The sequence below is a fragment of the Stylophora pistillata genome, chromosome 3 (assembly GCF_964205215.1).
Source record: "Stylophora pistillata chromosome 3, jaStyPist1.2, whole genome shotgun sequence".
Lineage (NCBI taxonomy): Eukaryota > Metazoa > Cnidaria > Anthozoa > Scleractinia > Pocilloporidae > Stylophora > Stylophora pistillata.
Genome location: NC_142521.1, coordinates 21,007,073 through 21,027,572, shown reverse-complemented (window position 1 = coordinate 21,027,572; position 20,500 = coordinate 21,007,073). Strand labels below are relative to the sequence as shown.

The following is a 20,500-nucleotide window of genomic DNA, read 5'->3' as shown; positions in this document are numbered from 1 at the left end:
CCGACGGTATTGTTCAGTAAGATCTTATTTTCCGACGGATAGGAAAGCAGCAAACACTACTGTAACTTTAGCTGAACTTTAAAAAGGCATTTAGGATAGTAAACTTGGACATTTTTCGTCCAAGTTTACACAAAGAACAAAAAAACACAAAGTAAAGCTCCTTCACCCTAATTGATCGATCGACTCGATAATATTGGGGCAAGCGTGATTAATGTTTACTTTTAGACCTTTCCCACGCAAGCCACACTTTGATGGCTTTCTTCGATGACTGTGATCTCGTGCTAGATTGATGTTTACCTTTAGATTTATCGCGAGCCACTGCTTAATGGAAGTCTACAACCACACTGTGATCACGTGCATTGGCCTTAAATTAAAGTCACAAAGAATCTTATTGGAAGAGAACTACCCTTACCGATGCATCACGGGAGTCATGTCACTGGCAGCTGCGAATCGAGAAGGCTTCGAAGTACTTTTACTTAGAATTGCTCAAGGTGGAGATTTCTTTTCTGGCTCGTAAGAGTTTATTCAGCTTTCATTCAAATTCAGCTACCGCTAGGATATTTCTGGTGAGTCATTTTATGTTCTCCACAATATCTGATCATTTAAGGCCGGGTTGTTGTGCCGTTCAGTTGCTTTCAGCACTACACGGCGATAACTCGCCGGCACACTCCCTTTACAGTTCGACTTAAGTTGCTTTGTCGATTTGTTGATCGTTTCTTTCGCTTTGAAAGTAAATAATCATCAAAAATTTCCATTCAATGCTATTTGTGAGGAAATTTTGCTTGGTTTTGGCAGGTTTAACATATGTTATTTAGTCTATAACGCGCATCTACACTCGAAGCGAGCAGGATCAGTTTGGCAAAATCCATACGTTGGTTGATAATGTTAAACGAACATCGAGTCATCCCTTTCATATAAACATGTAAAAAAGACTGAGAAAGATATGCAGCACTAGAAGATGACTTTTAACTAAGTTTTGTTTCTCGGAAAAGATCTGGGGTAAATATTGAAAGCATTGTGAGCGTCGTGCTAGTGACTAATTTGCTGAAACAAATTTTGTATCGACTTTAAATAGAGATGTTTTATCGGTTTAGTTTGTTCGAAAGTAAAGAGTTGCACCAGAGGTTTCTCTTGAGGTGACTAACTTTAATTGTTCTCATCAAATGCATGATTGAGTTATTTCGCTCTTTAAATACATCATTAGGCTGCAATCGGTCAAATTTTTGAAATTTTCATTGGAGAGACGTGTGAATTGAATGTTGCTTTTTTGCCTAAAAGAAAATCGCACAAAATAACTTTTACTGAAATATTTTTGTGGTGAAACCTTTTTTATTCGAGTATCAATGGGAAGGTTACTTTAACAATGAATGTGATCTGTTCCGTAAAAACGATACTGCTCGGTGCATAAATAGTCACTTCTTCCTGCCTGAAATCGAAATAGCGAAACCAAGTAGCACGGTCAGGCATCTCTTAACAAGAGACTTTATCAAGAGAAAACTATATCAAGCCATAAACGCTTTTTCGTTCCGTCAGTCGAGGCTGTTTAAAAATAGTGATGGTCAACAAAGCATAACAACAGCGAACGGGATAAATATATTCACTGCGTTTGCAAAATACAGCACATTTCTTAGAAAAGACTGTTTACAAATCATTTGCATGCGACTGAGACGCCATTTTGATGAGCTCAGAGAAATGAAGACTTATAATAAATTTTTCTGCTTTGAAGCTTCGATAAGATAGATGAGAAGTGATAATCACTTCCTTTAGTTTTCGTTTCGAGCAGGCCTTACAGTTAAATTGCTGACTCCATCGTCTTGTTTATCACTGAATAATGAATAATACTTTTCCGTGAGAACTTGAACGTTAAGGAGATATTTTACTGAATTAACGCCAAAACGACTGCTGCTCCATTCGAAATTACTGGTAGACTTAAAAATCCTGCTTATTTACCGCATTGTACAATAAAATCTTATTTTGAGACGGATAGCAACCGGCAGCAAACACCACTGTAACTTTAGCTGAACTTTAAAAAGGCATTTAATTTAAGATAGTAAACTTGAACATTTTTCGTCTCTCGGAACACGAAGTAAAAGCTCCGTCACTCTAATTGATCGATCGACTCGACAATTTTGGGGCAAGCGTGATTAATGTTTACCTTAAAGGTCGGCACACACGAGGGGACTAGTCCCTGCGACTAGTCCCAGCGACAAGTTTCATGCGACTAGTCCCTTCGTGTGAACTACACATTTCTGTGGTCGCAGGGACCAAAATTTGGTCCCTGCGATTGGTCGCAGGGACTTGTCGCACGAAACAAATGTTTGTCCCTTCGTGTGAACTGTTTGTGCGACCAGTCCCTGCGACTAAACGGTAAATAAGCCAATCACGGGTCAGTATGATTTGTAAACACTGCAGTTTCTATGAATTTTCCCTGAATTCTAGATTTCTACAACTGAATAATAAAAAAGCTATTTCTAGTTTTGTAAATATATAAAGATGTCTTGGAGCCGTTTTGATGGAATTTTTACCCTATTTGACTGTGTCTGTTAAAAATAAAAAAAAATAAAAAAAAGGAACACGTAAAAGCATGAATAAACCGACTGAATAAGTGTAGTTCATTTGCGTTGATGTTTAATAGTGCTACAATGAAAAGTTACCAAATTTTCATTGTTTTCGTGTAACGCCCCAGACTAAGCAACATCTTTTGACTCTTAATTTTCCTATGTTCGTGTGCAATTGAGTGCCCTCGTGAGAACGCCTTAAGGGACTAGTCCCTGCTACCGGTCCCCTCGTGTAAACCCTTCAAAGACTTGTCGCCGGGACTAGTCGCACGGACTAGTCGCAGGGACTAGTCGCAGAGACAAGTCCGCTCGTGTGTGCCGACCTTTAGACCTTTCCCACACAAGCCACACTTTGATGGCTTTCTTCGATGACTGTGATCACGTACGTGTGTGATTAACGTTTACCTTTAGACCCTTTATCGCGAGCCACTCCTTAATGAAATTCTACGACCACACTGTGATCACGTGCATGGGCCTTAAATTAAACTCACAAAGAATCTTATTGGAAGAGAACTACCCTTACCGATGCATCACGGGAGTCATGTCACTGGCAGCTGCGAATCGAGAAGGCTTCGAAGTACTTTTACTTAGAATTGCTCAAGGTGGAGATTTCTTTTTTAGCTCTTAAGAGTTTGTTCAGCTTTCATTCGTATTCACCTACCGCTAAGATATTTCTGGTAAGTCATTTTGTGTTCTCCAGAATATCTGATCATTTAAGGCCGAGTTGTTGTGCCGTTCAGTTACTTTTAGCACTACACATTGATTACTAGCCAGTACACCTCAACTTCCTTTACAGTTTTACTTAAGTTGCTTTGTCCCTCTGTTGATCGCTTGTTTCGTTTTGAAAGTAAACAATCATCAAATATTTCCATTCAATTCTGTTTGTGAGGAAATCTCGCCTGGTTTTGGCAGGTTTAACATATGTTATTTAGACTATAACGCGCATCAACACTCGAAGCGAACAGAATCAGTTTGGCAAAATCCATACGTTGGTTGATAATGTTAAACGGACATCGAGTCATCCCTTTCATATAAACATGTAAAAAGGACTGAGAAAGATATGCAGCACTAGAAGATGACTGTTAACTAAGTTTTGCCTCTCTGAAAAGATCTGGGGTAAATATTGAAAGCATTGTGGGTGTCATGTTAGTGAGTAATTTGCGGGTAAAAATTTTGTATGTTTTATCGGTTAAGTCTGTTCGAAAGTAAAGAGTTGTATCAGAGGTTTCCTCTTGAGGGGACTAACTTTGTTCCCATCTGATGCTCTTCAAATATATCATTGGGCCGTAAGCGGTCAACTTTCTGAAATTTTCATGGGAGAGACATGTGAATTGAATGTTGCTTTTTTTCCTAAAAGCAAATCGCACAAAATAACTTGTACTGAGATATTTTTGTAGCGAAACCTCTTTTATTCGAGTATTAACGGGAAGGTTGTATTAATCATGAATGTGATCTGTTCCGTAAAAACGATACTGCTCGGTGCATAAATAGTCACTTCTTCCTGCCTGAAATCGAAATAGCGAAACCAAGTAGCACGGTCAGGCATCTCTTAACAAGAGACTTTATCAAGAGAAAACTATATCAAGCCATAAACACTTTTTCGTTCCGTCAATCGAGGCTGTTTGAAAATAGTGATGGTCAACAAAGGGTATCAACAACAACGAACGGGAGAAATGTTTCAATTACGTTTGCAAAATACAGCCGCATATTTCTTAGAAAAGACTGTCTACGAATCATTTGCATGCGACTGAGACGCCATTTTGATGAGCTCAGAGAAATGAGGATTGTAATAAATTTTTGTGCTTTGAGCTTCGTTGAGACAGATAAGAAGTGATAATCACTTTCTTTAGTTTCGTTTCGAGCCTCTTTTCCTTTTCGCAACCCACTCCTTTATGGAATTTTACGACCACACTATGACCACGTGCGTGGACTCTTAATTAAAGTCGCAAGGAATCTTATTGGAAGAGAACTACCCTTACCGATGCATCTCGGGAGTCGTGTGACTGACACCTGCGGAGTTTCTTTTCTATCTGTTAGGAGTTTATTCGGCTTTCATTCGAATTCACATACAGCTAGGATATTTCTAGTAAGTCATTTTATGTTCTACAGAATATCTGATCATTTAAGGCCTAGTTGTTGTTACTTTCATCACTACACATAGATAACTAGCTGGCACACCTCAGCTACCTTAACAGTTCGACTAAATTAAGTTGCTTTGTCGTAAATAATCATCAAAAATTTTCATTCAATGCTATTTCAAGAGGCATGATAGATTTATTTCACTCTTTAAATAGATCATTGGGCTCTAAGCGTTCAACTTTCCAAACATACTTCCACAGGAGATATACTTGACCTGAGTGGCGCTTTTTGTCTAAAAGCAAAGCAAACAAAACATCTTGTACTGAGGAAGTTCTCTGGATAGAATTGCAGGTAAATGTTACTCGAGTATAACTCAGAAAGTTCCACATGTACTAATCAAGAACGTGATCTGTTTGGTGACAACGAAACTTCGATCTGCGGCTCGGTGTGTGAACAGTCGACAATGAAATTTGTGTTAGGCAATAAACTTGATTTCCTAGAGAAAAAGGTAGGTCAAAGAACAACAGTGCGATCTGTAAACTTTAACCAGAGCATTTCATTCAAGAAGACATTTAAGTTTCTTACAGGCCGTCTGCACCTCTTGCTTTACGCTTCAGTATAGTATCATTTGCACTGAAATAGTTAAGCGGCTTTCTTAACCTTCAATATCGTTTCTCGGAAAAGAGCAAATAGGCATGAAAATGTTGCAGTGTTTTATTCCACGAATACTGCACCCTTTTCTCTCGGTAAAAGAGCTCTTGCGTAACGGTTATATAAGTTTTCGACCCTTTGGGCCGGTAAAGGTTAGTGCCTTGATGAAAGGAAATAATAGACAATGTCTTGAATTTTTCCGTTTCCTCTTAAAATCTTAAATACAAGCTGTGTATATTTTTTGAAGATAGGATCAGTTCTCGGAAAAAAGCTTTACTGTTTTCATTGTTTGCTAATAATACAAGACCTCAAGATAGTTATGTAAAGTAACCGTAACTCCCAGACGGGGAAAAAATAATACTGTCAAAGACAGCGAGACCTGTGAAATGTAACAAAGCAATTTGAAAGTTTTCATGATATTGTAGGCATCTAAGCGCAGGTAAAATATGGCAAGTTTTCACTTGAACTGCATTTCTTGGAAAATAGTGAATATCACTTAGGTTTTGCATAATTTTCCGATTCCACAATGTAATGCTTTTTCATCCTTATATTGGCTGGTTGCCGTTTTATACACATGTATGATTCATTTCCACCTAGATAAGACTCTTAGAGCTACAAAGTGTCTTTCGTTTCTGTGATTTGTTTTAACGAAGCAATGACTTATTTGATTTCTATGCCATGTACGCATAATAAAAAGGAAGATCATGTCATCATGTCTTCTCTCGCTCAAGTCTAATTTAGTCGCCAAATATATTTTTCACTCACCATTGCGACCAAAATGGTGGCAGTTGGATTGCCGAAAGATGATTATTTAATTATTTCAATTTTCTTGGAAAAAGCTGTTTGCAGATTATAACAATACTTCCTTAGGTTTCGTCCTAAGCAGGAAAGCAATAAGAATCTTCCCATAACTTACTGACTCCATCATCTTGTTCATGAATAATGAAGGATGTCTTTGAGAACCTGAACGTAAAGCGGATATTTCAATTAAGGCTGAAGCGAATGCTGCTCCTTTCGAAATTACAGGTAGACCTGAATATCCTGGATCTGACAGACGAGTATTGTAAGATCAACGGCTTTGAACCCTGGATACCAAACAGTTTTTTTGAGTCTGCTTAGACAACCTTGCGACGAATGACAAAGCAGCAAACACTATTGTAGCTTTTATGAACCTTAAATATATCTTATTCACCAGCCGGGAGGTTCGTATTGGGAAAAACTGTGCCTGAGGTCTTGGATACTCAAGACAGAGGGCACCGGTAGTTTTTCCCAATACGGACCGACCCATGCTGGTGAATAAATTATTTATTTTTCCTAACACATAACAAGATGATTGCCAAAAGAGCCCGAATGATTAAGGGCTACAATTACGAGTTTAATTACGGAACTGAATCCTCTATAACGCTATTCAAATTAAAGAGAAAGCTTTCACTGAATCATTCTTATTTGCAAAGGAAGGTTTCCGAGTAAACTTTGAAACATTTTTTGATAAGTAACTGTCATGATGTGACAGCTGTGAATTGAAGAGGAATTTTAAAAAGCACATGTATGCTTTTGAACAAACAACAGTACTTGTCTGGCAAACACGCACGAGTTAAATGACCATGCGACGATCTTCTCGCCAAAAAAAAAAAAAAGAAAGCAACAAAGCGCTCAGAGATCTTACGGAAAATATTGTTTATTTCCAACGACGATTGATCTTGGAAGATTCACCTCTGTTACGGCATGTGACTGAAGCAGCTTCCAAATTGACCAACGAACCATTGTTGGTTTCCTTTAAAGGTGGAAAGAATTTCTTTTGCTTTTATTTTCTTTTGATTGAATTCACCTGCCACTACGATATTTCTGGTAAGTCATTTTATGTTCTTCAGAATATCTGATCACTTCAGGCCAAGTTGTTGTGCTGTTCAGTTGGCTTTCAGCACTACGCATCGATTACTACCTGGTACACCTTGACTCTCTTCGCAGTTGATTGTTGGTCACTTGTTTCGTTTTCAATGTAGAAAATCATCAAATATTTCCTTTTAATGCTATGTGCCAGGAAATTTCGCTTGATTCTGACAGGTTTAGCATATGTTTTATACCGTTTCAAATACTTAAATCGCGCAACTGCACTCGCAACGAGAACAATTTGGCAAAATCTATACATTGAATGACCAAGAAATAGAACAAATAGCTGTGGTCTGATAATGTTAAATGGACATCGAGGCAAGTTCCTTCATATGAAAATGTAAAAAAATACTGAAAAAGCTAGAAGATGACTTCAACTAACTCTTGTTTCTCGGAAAATATCTAAATATTGAAAGGCATTGTGAGCATCATGCGATCAAACTAGTGGACGGTGTAAAAACTATGCATCGGCTCCGAATGAAGATGTTTTATCGGTTTACTTTGTACGAGAGTAAAGAGGTGTACCAGAGGTTTCTTTTGAGGTGACTGACGTGGTTCCCATCAGATGCATGATTGAGTTGTTGCGCTCTTTGAATATATCATTGGGTTGAAATCAGTCAACTTTCTTTACACTTCGATAGAGAAGATATATGACCTGAGTGGCGCTATTTTTCCTAAAAGCAAAGCGCTTAAAACATCTTGTACTGAGGAATTTCTCTGGGTAGAAATGTTATCTGAGTATAACTGAGAAGGTTACACATTTATTAGTCAAGAACGTGATCTGTTTCGTAAAAAAAAAAACTTCTGCGGCCCGGTGTGTAGTCAGGCGTCTCTTCTTTAAAAGGAGATGCGAAGCGAAATGATCTCTTCAAATGTGAACTCAACAGTTTTTTTTTTCTCCTTAACTCAACTCTCGAAAGCTAGAAGCTAGATTCGGTCTCGGTTTAGTCTCGAACTCAACAGTTTTTTGTCTCCTTAACTTAACCTTCGAAGGCTGGAAGTTAGCTTCCGTCTCGGTTCTTTTCCGACTGAACTGTTGTGCATCTCGACCCTAGGTCACTCAACTTTGAAAAAAGTGCATACTGTTAACTTAGCTTGAGCAACTTTGCGAAGTAACACAGCTTAGCAAAAGCTTAGATCTTTGAAAAACCTGTGAAACGACAATCAACCTTGTATTATGCAATAAACTTTAATTCCGAGAGGGAGAGGAAGGTCAAAGAACAACACTAAGATCTGGGAAATTTGTTGGCATCGGAGTGCAGGTAATTTATGGCACGCTTCCAACTGCATTTCTGAGAAAATAGTATATTACTTAGATTTTGCATAATTTTCTCAACGATTCCGCAACGTAATGCTGTTTTAACCTGAGGTTGGTTGCAAATTTCGGAAAGATGAATGTGACTGTAACCAAGTTGTTCTCGGAACATATTGTTTACGAATTTAATGAGCCCCTCTGAGTCACTCATCACACGTACATAAACGGCTATTCTCAGGGAAATATTCTTGATTAGTGATATTTCATTACAACATACAGGGTGCCGGAGCGATTGCATAGTTTGGTTTAATTTGAGTCAGACCGCACGATGTACTTTTCAGCCCTTAGAGTTGTTAGGTTGCATTTTTGTGTTTGTAATTAGCAATTAATAACGCTGTTTGTGTTAAAGGAGATGCTATAGTTAGCTTTTCTAACTTTTCAGAGTTTATTCATTCGAATACATCCGCTCTTACGATAATTTTGGTAAGTCATTCCATGTTTTCCGGCATGTTTGATCATATAGGACCGCGTTGTCGTGTCGTTGGCTTTTAGCAATACACATCGATTACCAGCTGGCACACCTTAGCTCTCTACGCAGTTCGATTTGACTCGATCTAAATTAATCACTTTTTCGTTTTTACGATCAGAATCATAAGAAAATTGTTTTAATGATACTTTTATTGTTCCAAGCATAATTGCGGCAAAACGTCATTCGAGTATCACTGAGAAAGTCATACTGATCAAAAACGGCCTTGGCTTAACCTTCGAAGTCATGTTAGAAGTAAACTTCGGTCTTGGTTCTTGCCTGAAATGTTGTCCAGTATCGATCCAAAGCCTGACTCAACTCTGAGAACATTGCAGGCTCTTCACTTAAGCTTTAAGTAGTTGTACAAGGCCGTGACAGAAATAGGAGAAGCTCAAAACTTTAAGAAAGATGTTATTGGAAATAAAATATCGTTATGCATGTAATACCTTGAACTCCACGAGTGAGAGAAACGGTCAAACAACAACATTGAGATCTTTAAATTTACCAAAAATGTATTTGCGAGACTTATTCTTTTCGGACCTTTGCCGCCTCAATTGTCTCTTCGTTTGGGTGATATCACGGCATTGAAGAGTAGAGCGTTAGCATCCAACAACGTTTCTCGGAAAATAGAAAATATACATACATATAAAATAGCATTAATTTTTCGATTCGACGAAAGCGGAATCCGGAGGTTTAAAGTTCGATTCCTGTGGGAGGCGAAGCGAAATGTTCAAACAACAAAACTATGAGACGTGTGAAATTTGACCGAAATATTTCCCTTGCAGACTCCGGCTGAACTAAGAGAATTAGCTAAATGCTTTCCTTTTGCTCAGAAAATTGGAGAGTTCTTGAATTCATTCTATATGAAAGTGATATTGTAGCACCGAAACGATACACTAACAGACTAGAATGAATTTTCAAAGGTGTTTCAACGTAATCGGTTACGGTCTTATCTCCCTTACGATTTGCCAATTAATATTTATGCAACACTGAAAAAAGTAATTTTTGCTTATCCTAATTAGCATAAATTGATATTTTACTAACGTGCTCAGATATAAACTCTTTGTGTGTTCGATTGAGTAGTGGAGGCGAAATACTTTGTCCCTGAGTTGTAGAGAAATGTCAAGACAACAAATTTGAACAGAGAACTTTCATTCTCCTTGGCGAAGAAAATTGGCAGAACGTTTGCCTTTTGTACAGAGCATTCATTAGTTCTTAAATTTGTTCAGGGCTAACGTAATATCACAGCATCCGGACGATAAATTGAAACAAGCTTCAACCGCCTTTTTTGAGAAACTAGCTCTTTCACTCAGAGTTCGCCCATTTCTTACGAATTCCATGAATACTTCACACTTTCCTGCCAGACAAAGAATTCCAGAGTAACTTAGGGCCTGTTTACATGGAGGGAGGGTGCCCCGGCTAACCGAGCTACCCTGGGCGGGCTAACTACTCTACGTTTCTCTGGAAAACGCTTGAAGCGTTTACATGCTAGACAGGGTAGCCTGCCCACCCGGGGCACCCTGTCTACTTGCCCGGGGCACCCGGCTAGGCGGGATAGCTTTTTACCATGTAAACGGTTCGTGCCGGGCTATCCCGGCTAGCCGAGGAGAGATTAACCGCGAAAACGTCGATAAACATGGCGGCCCGATGTCAGTATTTTCTTCGTTACCATTTGCCAGTGTTATCTGCCGAACAAATGACAGTCAGTCTGAAGAGATCAATGTAGTAGGTGAGTCCCAGGCAGAGAACAGATTCGTGCCCGTGCAGGAAGCTGAAATAACCACTGTTACCAAAACATATGCACGTTCAAGTTTTTTTTGTCGGCCAGTTTGTTTGTTTTGCTTAGCGACCGCTCAAAAGACTGTCCACGCAGTCCCACTCACTGTCCCGGTTAGGTGAGTTGCATGTAAGGGTGGGCTATGTTTCAACCCTTTTAGCCGGGTAGCCCGGTTAGCCGGGGCACCCTCCCTCCATGAAAACAGGCCCTTAGGTATAATTTGGACTTAGTGATGCCTTCAATCTTCCTAAAAGAAATAATACATAAAGCCATATTTTTTTCACTAGAGATCAACCACGGAAATCGCAAAAATAGACTCTGTGCTTGTTTATAACTGATTTAAAGTGCACCTAAACCCAAAAATGTTTTTTCGCTTAACGAAATAAGCATATTTTTTGGAGCATTTCTGTGCAAAAATTTTTTTATTTGCTCAAATCTTCAATTTTCTGTGCCCAGTCAAAATACCGAAAATCGGCCGCCATGTTGCCCCACGACCGAGTTTAAAGAGGAATGGCTCTAGCGGGTAATGTGACATCAAATCGAGAACACGAAAGTCTGCATTTCACACATTTTCACTTGTTTGGGAGGGTTGTAGTCGATATTGTCCGAAAATATACCGACTAAGTGTGTTGTAGAAGGATGTAGCAACGTGCGAAATTTGCAAAAGGGTATCGCGCTTCATACATTCCTCATACAACACACTTAGTCGGCATATTTCGGACAATATCGACGACAAACTTCCCAAACAAGTGAAAATGTGTGAAACACAGACTTTCGTGTTCTCAATTTGACGTCACATTACCCGCTAGAGCCATTCCTCTTTAAACTCGGTCGTGGGGCAAGATGGCGGCCGATTTTCCGTATTTTGACTGGGCACAGAAAATTAAAGATTTGAGCAAATCAAAAAATTTTTGCACAGAAACACTCCAAAAAAATAAGCTTATTTCGTTAAGAGAAAAAAAATGTTGGGTTTAGGTGCACTTTAAGCAAAATGAGTTTCTTAAAGAAAACAGCTTGTGAATATTCTGCTGCTGTGACAGCTGCATGATTATGTAGAGATAAGTAAGACGAAGCACTTCTGTTACCTCAAAATTGAAAGCAAAATATTCCTTTCATTCCATATACATGAATTACTTTTAATTATAGATTCTTGAGGGTCTCAATGGGGTTGATCATTAACCTTAAAAGAGCCAAAACATTATTTGTTGCGTGTAAATATTGAAAGATTTTAAGCGTCAAAAAAGCTAACCGTCCAGCCCGGCCTAACTTAGTCAATACAAATTTTATCAAATGACCACGTATTAAGTTTTGAAAAATTCGAAATTTTTTTTTATTTAAGAGTGGGATTGATTATTTACATTAACTAGTTCTTTCGTCTTTCCTAGGCTGTGAAGTTTTGTTACCATGGCTGACTTTTCGACCACTTGCCAGACCTGTGTGGAATCTGCAAGAGAGTTTCTACAGCTCGTTGGGGCATGCACTCCAGAAGTCAATCAGCGACTGACAAACCTTAAAGAAGTCAGTATAATTTTATCCGGCTTGATCCAAGAGCCAGTGGCTCGCGTCGATCAGCAGTGGCCAAACCTTGCGAGAAACCTTTCCAAATTACTTATCTTTGGTGGGGGGCTGGAATTGATAGTGAGACTGGCTTGTCACTCAAGTATTTTCAATCAGGTAGAAGCCCAACAGAAAGCAGATGAAAACAGTAAACTTCCACTACACCTGCAAAAAAAGGTCGAAGAGATAGCGGAATACTTGGAAAAAGGCCAAAAAATTTTAAATACCATCGACAAGATAATGCAATCCCTAATGGAAAAGGTGAGAATCCATTTACTGTTTGAGTCACATTCAATAATTATATTTGCCATCTCTGAATATTTTATATCATCGGGCTTCATTCTTATCTTTCCATTCCCCATTCCTCACAGAACGTGACCATTTGCTGTATGAATCATTTCCATTCTTGGTTTATTTCACGCATTCTTGGATCAATCGGGTATTACACCTCAACAAACATCTTGAAATCGCCACATTCGAGTACGCTTGAACATTGTAAGCGCCATCAGCGAATAATTAGCTTAACCCTCGTATTTTTATCTATACTGGTGCTGGCTTAGATTTTGGTAAACACAATTGTAAACTATGATATTATCCTTAGGTCGTTTGAACTTCGTTTTCAGTATGGGATCGCTTGTGAATATGGACTTGTTCTTAACTATTCTGTAGGTGCGTGAGGAAAAAGACACTAATTTCAAGGGAATTCGTGATGTAGACTGTAATGCTTTGAAAATGGATGCTGAAGATTTGGAGTGCGAACTGAAGGCGAGTAAGAAATATTTGGACAGTGCTCAAGCGGCTCTTGACCAATTCAAGTCAGATATAGAAGCAGAAAAGAGGAGCCATAAAATCAAAGTTTCTGCTTTTACAACTGGATGTCTTGCCGTCTTAACGATTGGTGGAGGTTAGTACATTCATAATTTTTTTGTGACATGTTTACTAACTTGAAATCTTATGTTTTTCTTGACTTGGAGCCATTCATTTTCTCCAAGGTCTAAAATTAGTCTTTGAGATGACATTGGGTAACCCACATTTTCCAGAAAAACAGTAATCCTCTAGGAATTATTGCTTATATTCGGTCTTTCTGTGCTGAGTTCGGGCGAATGAAAGTTCAGAGTAAACCAAAGCCTCGTCAGTCCGAAAGGTTTCCAATTATAAGGCTCTATGTTACATAATAGAGCATGGGCATAAAAAGATTATCTTAAATCAGGAATTCATGACGACATTGAATTTGCTGTGAAACTCACCCGTACTTATATATCTATTCATTTTTCTCGTGTTTCCCGTTTTTCTAGAGGTTTTGTTAGTTGTATTTCTGTTGTAGCTTGGAGTTTGCTTTACCGCGCTGCATCAACATCACTGAATTAAGCGAACGTTTTGATTAGCTCTTACTCATTATCTATTAGAGGACATACATACATACATTCGTTACATACATACGTTAGTTGACCACTCCCCATGGGGGCTTTTCAGGGCCAATTCCCACCCATCCCACCCCAGGGGAGGACATCCACAGCACTGGAATCTCGTGCGTGGGAAAGTAACGTCTCCTACCCCTAACCCTGCAGGAGACGGGGCCTACGGTTTACTCGTTCTTATCCGAGAAGACTAGAATATCTATCCATTTCTTGATTATAGAAAGGTGGCAAATTCTCCTCACTTATTTTAAGACCATGAGTATCGGTCCGGCCGGGACTCGAATCCTCGACCTCCCGCACAACACAATCCGGCGCTCTAACCAATTGAGCTAACCGGGAGGACACACATCAGACGGACAAATGACGTCATCATCGACTGGTTTTTGCTTTTAAAACCACACAGCAGACGCTCAACACCTGGAACCTACTTGTTAATCTGATAAAAGATTTTGAGTATCCCTTGCTTAGACTTCCCCTTCATTTTCAGCACACTAGGTTTTTTTGGGTATATTTGCAGATTGATTTAACTTCATTTTATTACTTTTCAGTTGCATTGAGCCCAACTATCAGCCAAATGGGAGCCGTTCAGAAGTTTAGCCAGTACATTCTAGGTGAGTTGGGAACAGTTGGGCTCACTGCACTAGGGATCGGACTTACGGCTACCGCAGCAAGTGTAGCCCTTGCCATTTATTACTACATAATTTGCTATTGCAAAATGCTCGATGAACAGGTTGGAAAGTTGGAGACTGATTTGAGAAAAGCAATTACAGAGTATGAAGTCCAAGAGATGAGATTTAAAAAGCGAGTGAAAGAACGAATGAACCGCTAGAGTACTCATACTTTCACCAGCTAAAATCAGTGTAGTTAATTTTACTTTCTTAAGTTGCCGTATTTTCTTCATAAAACACCTGGTCAGCAAATTAATTGATACGATTCCAGAAATATCGATGTTTTTTAAGAACCAACATTTATTTACGTGATTCCCACCATGTATGAGCACAATTCGTTTGATCTTTCTTCGCTGTTTTATAAATGATCTTATTTTCCCTTTTTTTTAGTATGGATAAAAATATGAAAAAGTGTCGTTTGCGATATAAAGAAAAAGAGCCCACAAGGATACTTTATCATCACACTGAAAGTTCCCGGTGTTTTATCGAGAGAGAACGTTATAGAGCTCCTTCACCTTAGCGTCACAAAAAAGTTTCAGAATAAAAGAGGATTAAGATGTAGATACCATCCCCTCATAGTCCGCACGAAAAATTCTCCGGTGGTTAGCTCTTAAATCAAAGACGCTAAAGTTACTTTGGGGACTGTATCGTTTGGACTTAATGATAAATGTATTTGTAAGAGTAAAGTTACAATTAAGATAAACTTTTCTGAAGTTCATAATCCTTTCTCCATGTTACGGACTAAATTTTATCTCAATCTTACTAAACTGCATATTGCGACTGAAAGACGATAATACGAACAACTAAACAAGCGAAGAATTATTTCAAAACTGGATTTGGAAATAGGTCAATTCTATCTAATAATTGTGTAATTCTTTTTCATAGTCCTGCCATTTGGCCTTGCAGTAGTTACCGGAGCTGCTTCGTTCTTGGTCTGGATAAAATCGGTTTCTGGAAGAAAATATTTCCCGAAACTACATTTTATTCTAAAAGAAAAGAGCTACTGGAATTTATCAACAGTCTTTCGCAATTACTCGCAAGTAATGCAAGAAAGGGATCGCGTAATTCTCAGAATAGAAAAATTAGTGAAAGATTCGTTCTAATTTCAAGCTTTTATTTTGCTAAAAAACGAAAAAAATCCTTTCGTTTTGTTTAGTTTCGATTTGACAAGTGTCGTCCTTTATAGCAGCCGTGACCGAAAAATATGCAATAAAGGAACTCTCTAAGCCCAATACAAACGCATCAGGGTTTCATAACATCTTTCTGTTCAGCAGGTCAAAAATCTACGTGTAAGCGTCATTGCTGAACGTGTCATAAACTGGGGTTACCTTAGCACATGGTAAGGTGTTTGACAAATAATGGCGATTGGACCGAGGCAGTCCAACTATATAGTGAAACTCGTAATTGACAAGTTAACCCGTTTTTGTTTTTTTTTGGACGTGTCGATGATGAAAGGTTTCGTCTATTCTTGGCTTTTTTAAACGAAATATTTGATTGACAGATGAAGGGATTAATCAATCATTAGTTTAACAGAATATTATATTAGTATTAAGCCGAGAGACGATTTAAACTCTGGGTTTCTGAATGTATTATGATTTGTTTAAGAGAAAAGTGTAAAACATTCTTCTCGATTAGTTTGTATCGATACAAGTAAGCGCTTAATAACAAACTGTGTACTCTTATCATATTAGATATAGGCTCCTATCTTAATGATAAGAAGTGCTTAATAAAATCCAATTCAAGCTGAAGTTATATGTAAAACAGTATTTCTGATGCCCTATCTTAACTTTAGTTAATATCCGTGAAACGTTCTTAAGAGCATTACAACAGAGCAGCTTAGAAGCCTTTGTATAAGTGGGTGGACGCATTAACTGACAACTAGTTTAGACTAATAGAAAGCATGACAAAAAGAACGCGAATAGAATTATTTTTCACTTGAACAACTCTGTGAGAAGTATATCAACGATGCTTTTTTTCGCTCGGAATTTGTACAGCTGTTGCTGACTTCCACAGAGAAAAACTTGTCTCTTTGTGGAATATTAGTTTTGGACTGGAGTGAGAGGAAATAAATCCAACACGTTTAAAGTTCCACAAGATTTTTTAAATTTCCTAAGTACCCGAAATGAAAAGAGCTGTAAATCTTTATGAAGTTTTTCAACAGAAAGAAGTCTTTCTCTGTATCGCCAGGTTTTCTTTATAACAGAAATCCCTTGATGGCGTGTGGAAAAACAGGTCAAGTTTAATCGCACTGAAAACTTACCGGGTAAAGCGCGAAAGCATTAAGCGTCGGAGTTGATCGATCATATTCTATTTAATCTTCGAACTCACTAAGGCAACCGGAAGAAGTCCTTGTTATCATTTTCATTTTTGGAACAGTGTAGTATTGATGTGCAGGGATTGATCTCTTTGTACGAAAGCGCTTGCAAGAAAGCTATAAGCTCTGTGATCGGTGACGTTTCGTTTTTCCCGGAAACTCCTTATGCGCTATATGCGATAAAACAGTATAAAACTTGGTCTGAAAACTCTTGAATCTCCCGCAAATTACTCGATAACTTTGCTTTTCTATAACAGCGTGGGGTTATGAGATGAGTGTTTTTTTGCATACGCGCTAACAAGCACACCATGCTGATTGGGACATCCACAGCAGACATACGAGCTCAAAATACTTTCAACAAATTTGAATTCGACAGTCTTTTTTCACCAGCCTTGGCTCAGCCCGCAAGGGCGTGAAGTAATGTTCGAAGTGCGACTTACAGTCTCATTTTTTGCCTGAACTGTCGTCCAAAGTCGACCAAAAGCCTGATTCAACACTTAGTAGCGTGCATGCTCTTGACTTAAGCTTGAGAAGTTGTACAAAGTGAAACTTTGAGAAAGCTGTTACTGAAAATAAAAACTTTGTCATGCAATAACTTGAACTCTGAGAGGAGAGAAACGGTCAAACAACGTCACTGAGATATGTTAAATTTAACAAAACTGTGTTTTTGCGAAACATACTTCTCGGACCTTTGCCATCTCAATTATCTCTACGTTTAGGTGATATCACAGCATTGAAGGGGTAGAGTAGAGCAAATATTCATAAAAATGCGTTAATTTATCCATTTGAAGACTATTGCACACTAGTCTCTTGGTGAAATGGTTCGTACGCAAAGTTGAAGTAGGTTTTTAATCTCATTGATGAGGGATAAATTTTTCGTCAGTGGAAAGAAACAGGCGAATTTTTGTCACGTTTTCAGCTGGTTACGAGAAACGTTTGCACTATAAACTGAGCAGAATTTTTCAACAAGGATTTTCTCGGGAAATACTTTTTTTCACTTTTATAGCACATTAAAAATTCATTACCTTGCGAGAATTATACATGATAACCTTGACTCTGCGACGGGAAGAAGTAATCTAAGGAAAAATAAATCAAACAATATTTTCTCTTGTTTAAGTATAAGCCAAGAGGGAGGGGGTATAAGCCGCCGTCGAACGATCATTGCCAGTATGACACCTTAGTAGCTAACAAAGAAAAGGCCATTACAGGTTCCTAGAGGTTTGTTATTGACTTATTTTCGTGAGATAGCTAGTTTTGTGTCTGTATTGTCTTTGAGTTTAACAGTGTACTGTCTTGCGAAGGTTTTTGTGTAATTTCACTAAATTCAATTCGGAACGAGTATATTTGACCGTCATATTTACTTCGACGCGTGTCAAAACAAAAAAAAAACGTATACTTTTTTTCGGTAAGCTGGGAACAAATCGGCCTCTTAAAAGGAGGTTTTATTGCTTTTACACTTATTGCTATTTGGGGTGAATCTAATGTGTCATTTTGCTAGTCAATCCTTTAAGTTTGGAGTTGTCGTAACGTTGTATTTAATAGTGGTGAGCCACAATGATACGTATTTATCTTGCCTACTGGTGTTATAAAGACGTCGGTTAGAGCCAAAGAAATTCAGAGGGGTGTTTTTATCGTTAATCGCTGAAACCACACTGAGTATCTATAGAAACACTTGGTGCTTAATTTGTGTAAGAAGGAACCGGTTGAGATGACAACTGCCTCGAGTAGAGGTAAGGATTTTAAATAATTTACAAGTATTTTTTGAGACGCTGAAAACTTGAATCGTATTTGTTTCCTCTTCCTTACTATTTTAATCTCTATAGATTGTTTGATTAATTACAGGAATTACCTTGAAACTGGCATTTTCGTTTTCTAATAAAATGAATTGCAAAGAAAAGATGTGAACTCTGCAACAGCATTACGTGTCGTTCTCCTCATAAGGATATCTACTGCCCGTTCAAAACTATAGTAAGAGTACACTGTGACTTCGACAGACGATCCAGAAAACGGGAAACAGTCATTTTACCTCTTCTAGCTTGTTCAAGGCGGATTGAGAGCAATTCCGCTAGTGTCAGTTTTTCCGGGCCAAAAGACGAAGTTGACCTAGTTCTTAGCCGAGCAGCCATATTCTCTCCTCCTGCTGACATACATTCTACGACATTTTGTCCCTCGCTTAGTGCAAAGCTTGGTTTGGGGTGAACGAAAGGCTCTAGTTCGAGGCGTAGAGTTCTTTCTGATATATCAAACCATGCTCAATAAGATATCGCCATATGATGCATTGATTGGCTTTGGACTTCTATAAGAAGTAGTCATTCACTTCTTAAATTTATTATCTTGGAAGGAAGGATTTAAGGAGATAGGCACAACATGGGTTTGTTTACTTTCTTTTTTCAGGTTAAATCTAGATGTCAATCTTTTCCCGATGGGCGTGAACATTCTGGTCTGACCAGACATCAGGCTTATGTTAAATTTTTCATTACGCATCACCCACGCTTGTATTTTTGAGCAAGAAATATATCTTATTAACCAAGCGCGAGGGCCGTACTGGGAGAATATCGGCCCGAGGTCTTGACAGTACGGACCGAGCGCAGCGAGGTCCGTACGAAAAAGACCGAGGGCCGATATTCTTCCAGTACGGTCCCGAGCAAGCTTGGTTAATAAGAGATTTATTATACGACTGAAGTTCAAAGGGACACAAGTGCGGTATCATTCGGGACCATTCGGGACAGTGCCCGGTCCAATACTTAGAGAATATTGGACCGGCAATAGAGCATTTTGATTGGTTGATTTTAGTTATTGGCCCTCTGACTGCCCGAGTCGTGTAATAATATTAATTAACTAACTAGTTGAGTTGATTTTTCAAATCCGCTGTTTCCAAAATGCAAGTATTTGTTGCAGGTATACCGACTCACACTCGAGTCTGCTGTGTCAGCTGGTGCAATGATTACTCGAAGCGTTTCTTAAGTTCCGAGATACGCAGAAATGGTTTTATTTCCAGATGTGATCTTTTTTTGGACCGCTGCCGGGAAAAGATGGGTGTGAAAAATGTGAACGTGCTACCTGGGTCGTAGTCGTACCACCGGCGCGAGTAACTTAATAAGGCACAGTAGCCTCTGGAGAAGAAGTAGTAGAAATATAAAGCTGTTGAACGTTGGCTTTTACAAACTTTTCAGCGAAAGTTGTTGTTTTCCAGGTTTGACCCCTCTAAAACTTCCTTTAAATGAACAAATATTCAAACACTACACTTTTCTCTGTCGCACATCTGCAGTGATGTATGACGGGCTATGCCCTTTGCAGATCTTTCGCTCTTTTTTTTGTCCTAAAATGAGCTTTATCCCCCGAAGTACCATGAAACATTCAATTATGAAACATTAAATTATGATCGGAGCTAGATAATTGTTTGCTCCTGTTTCGTATATGTAACACACGACCTTAGTTCCTGTAGCCACGTGCTTCATAGTCCCATGTTTTATTTTTGCGAATTATTTCAGTAGACCTCATTTTGAATTAATTAGCGTTATTCTGTACGCGAGAAACATGTTTCTGAACTAGCAACATTCCGCTTACATTTGGTTCACGGATCGGTTGTAGACGTATAATTAAAAAAGATCTCTTACGCGAAGTATTTCAACGAAATGGGAATAGAGAAATCCCGAGATGCGTGTTGTGTAAACAATCATTATCAGGATGTGTTGATTATCCTGCCAAGTTCTATTGCTATTGAGGGAGCAATGCAACAATTTTAGGACTGCAATTCCCTTTTGTGATACAGCAATATGGACGGTTAGATGATTTTATGTTAAATAA

General features: G+C 38.6%; 1 protein-coding gene across 7 annotated transcripts; it reads left to right on the top strand.

Annotated features, from left to right (window-relative positions):
• The first annotated feature begins 441 nt into the window (after positions 1-441).
• LOC111343617 (uncharacterized) lies at positions 442-16,127 on the top strand. 7 transcript variants are annotated; one of them, XM_088754687.1, is made up of 5 exons: positions 442-566; positions 12,122-12,554; positions 12,963-13,197; positions 14,260-14,322; positions 15,265-16,127. In XM_088754687.1, the coding sequence occupies exons 2-5, from the start codon at positions 12,141-12,143 to the stop codon at positions 15,480-15,482; spliced, it is 930 nt and encodes a 309-aa protein (XP_088610813.1). In that variant the 5' UTR covers positions 442-566; positions 12,122-12,140; the 3' UTR covers positions 15,483-16,127. The 7 variants fall into 7 exon arrangements, with proteins under 7 accessions (XP_088610813.1, XP_088610814.1, XP_022806530.2 ...); XM_088754688.1 differs by lacking the exon at positions 15,265-16,127 and adding an exon at positions 14,770-14,820; XM_088754686.1 differs by lacking the exon at positions 15,265-16,127 and adding an exon at positions 4,898-4,988 and having other exon boundaries at positions 459-566; positions 14,260-14,820.
• Positions 16,128-20,500: the final 4,373 nt, after the last annotated feature.

What these genes read in the sequence shown, in the direction of transcription:
- LOC111343617 (XM_088754687.1), top strand. Translation starts at nt 12,141, where the DNA reads ATGGCTGACTTTTCGACCACTTGCCAGACCTGTGTGGAATCTGCAAGA. An exon ending in TGCAATCCCTAATGGAAAAG is followed by an intron (nt 12,555 to 12,962) that starts GTGAGAATCCAT and finishes ACTATTCTGTAG; the next exon opens with GTGCGTGAGGAAAAAGACAC. An exon ending in GTTTAGCCAGTACATTCTAG is followed by an intron (nt 14,323 to 15,264) that starts GTGAGTTGGGAA and finishes TCTTTTTCATAG; the next exon opens with TCCTGCCATTTGGCCTTGCA.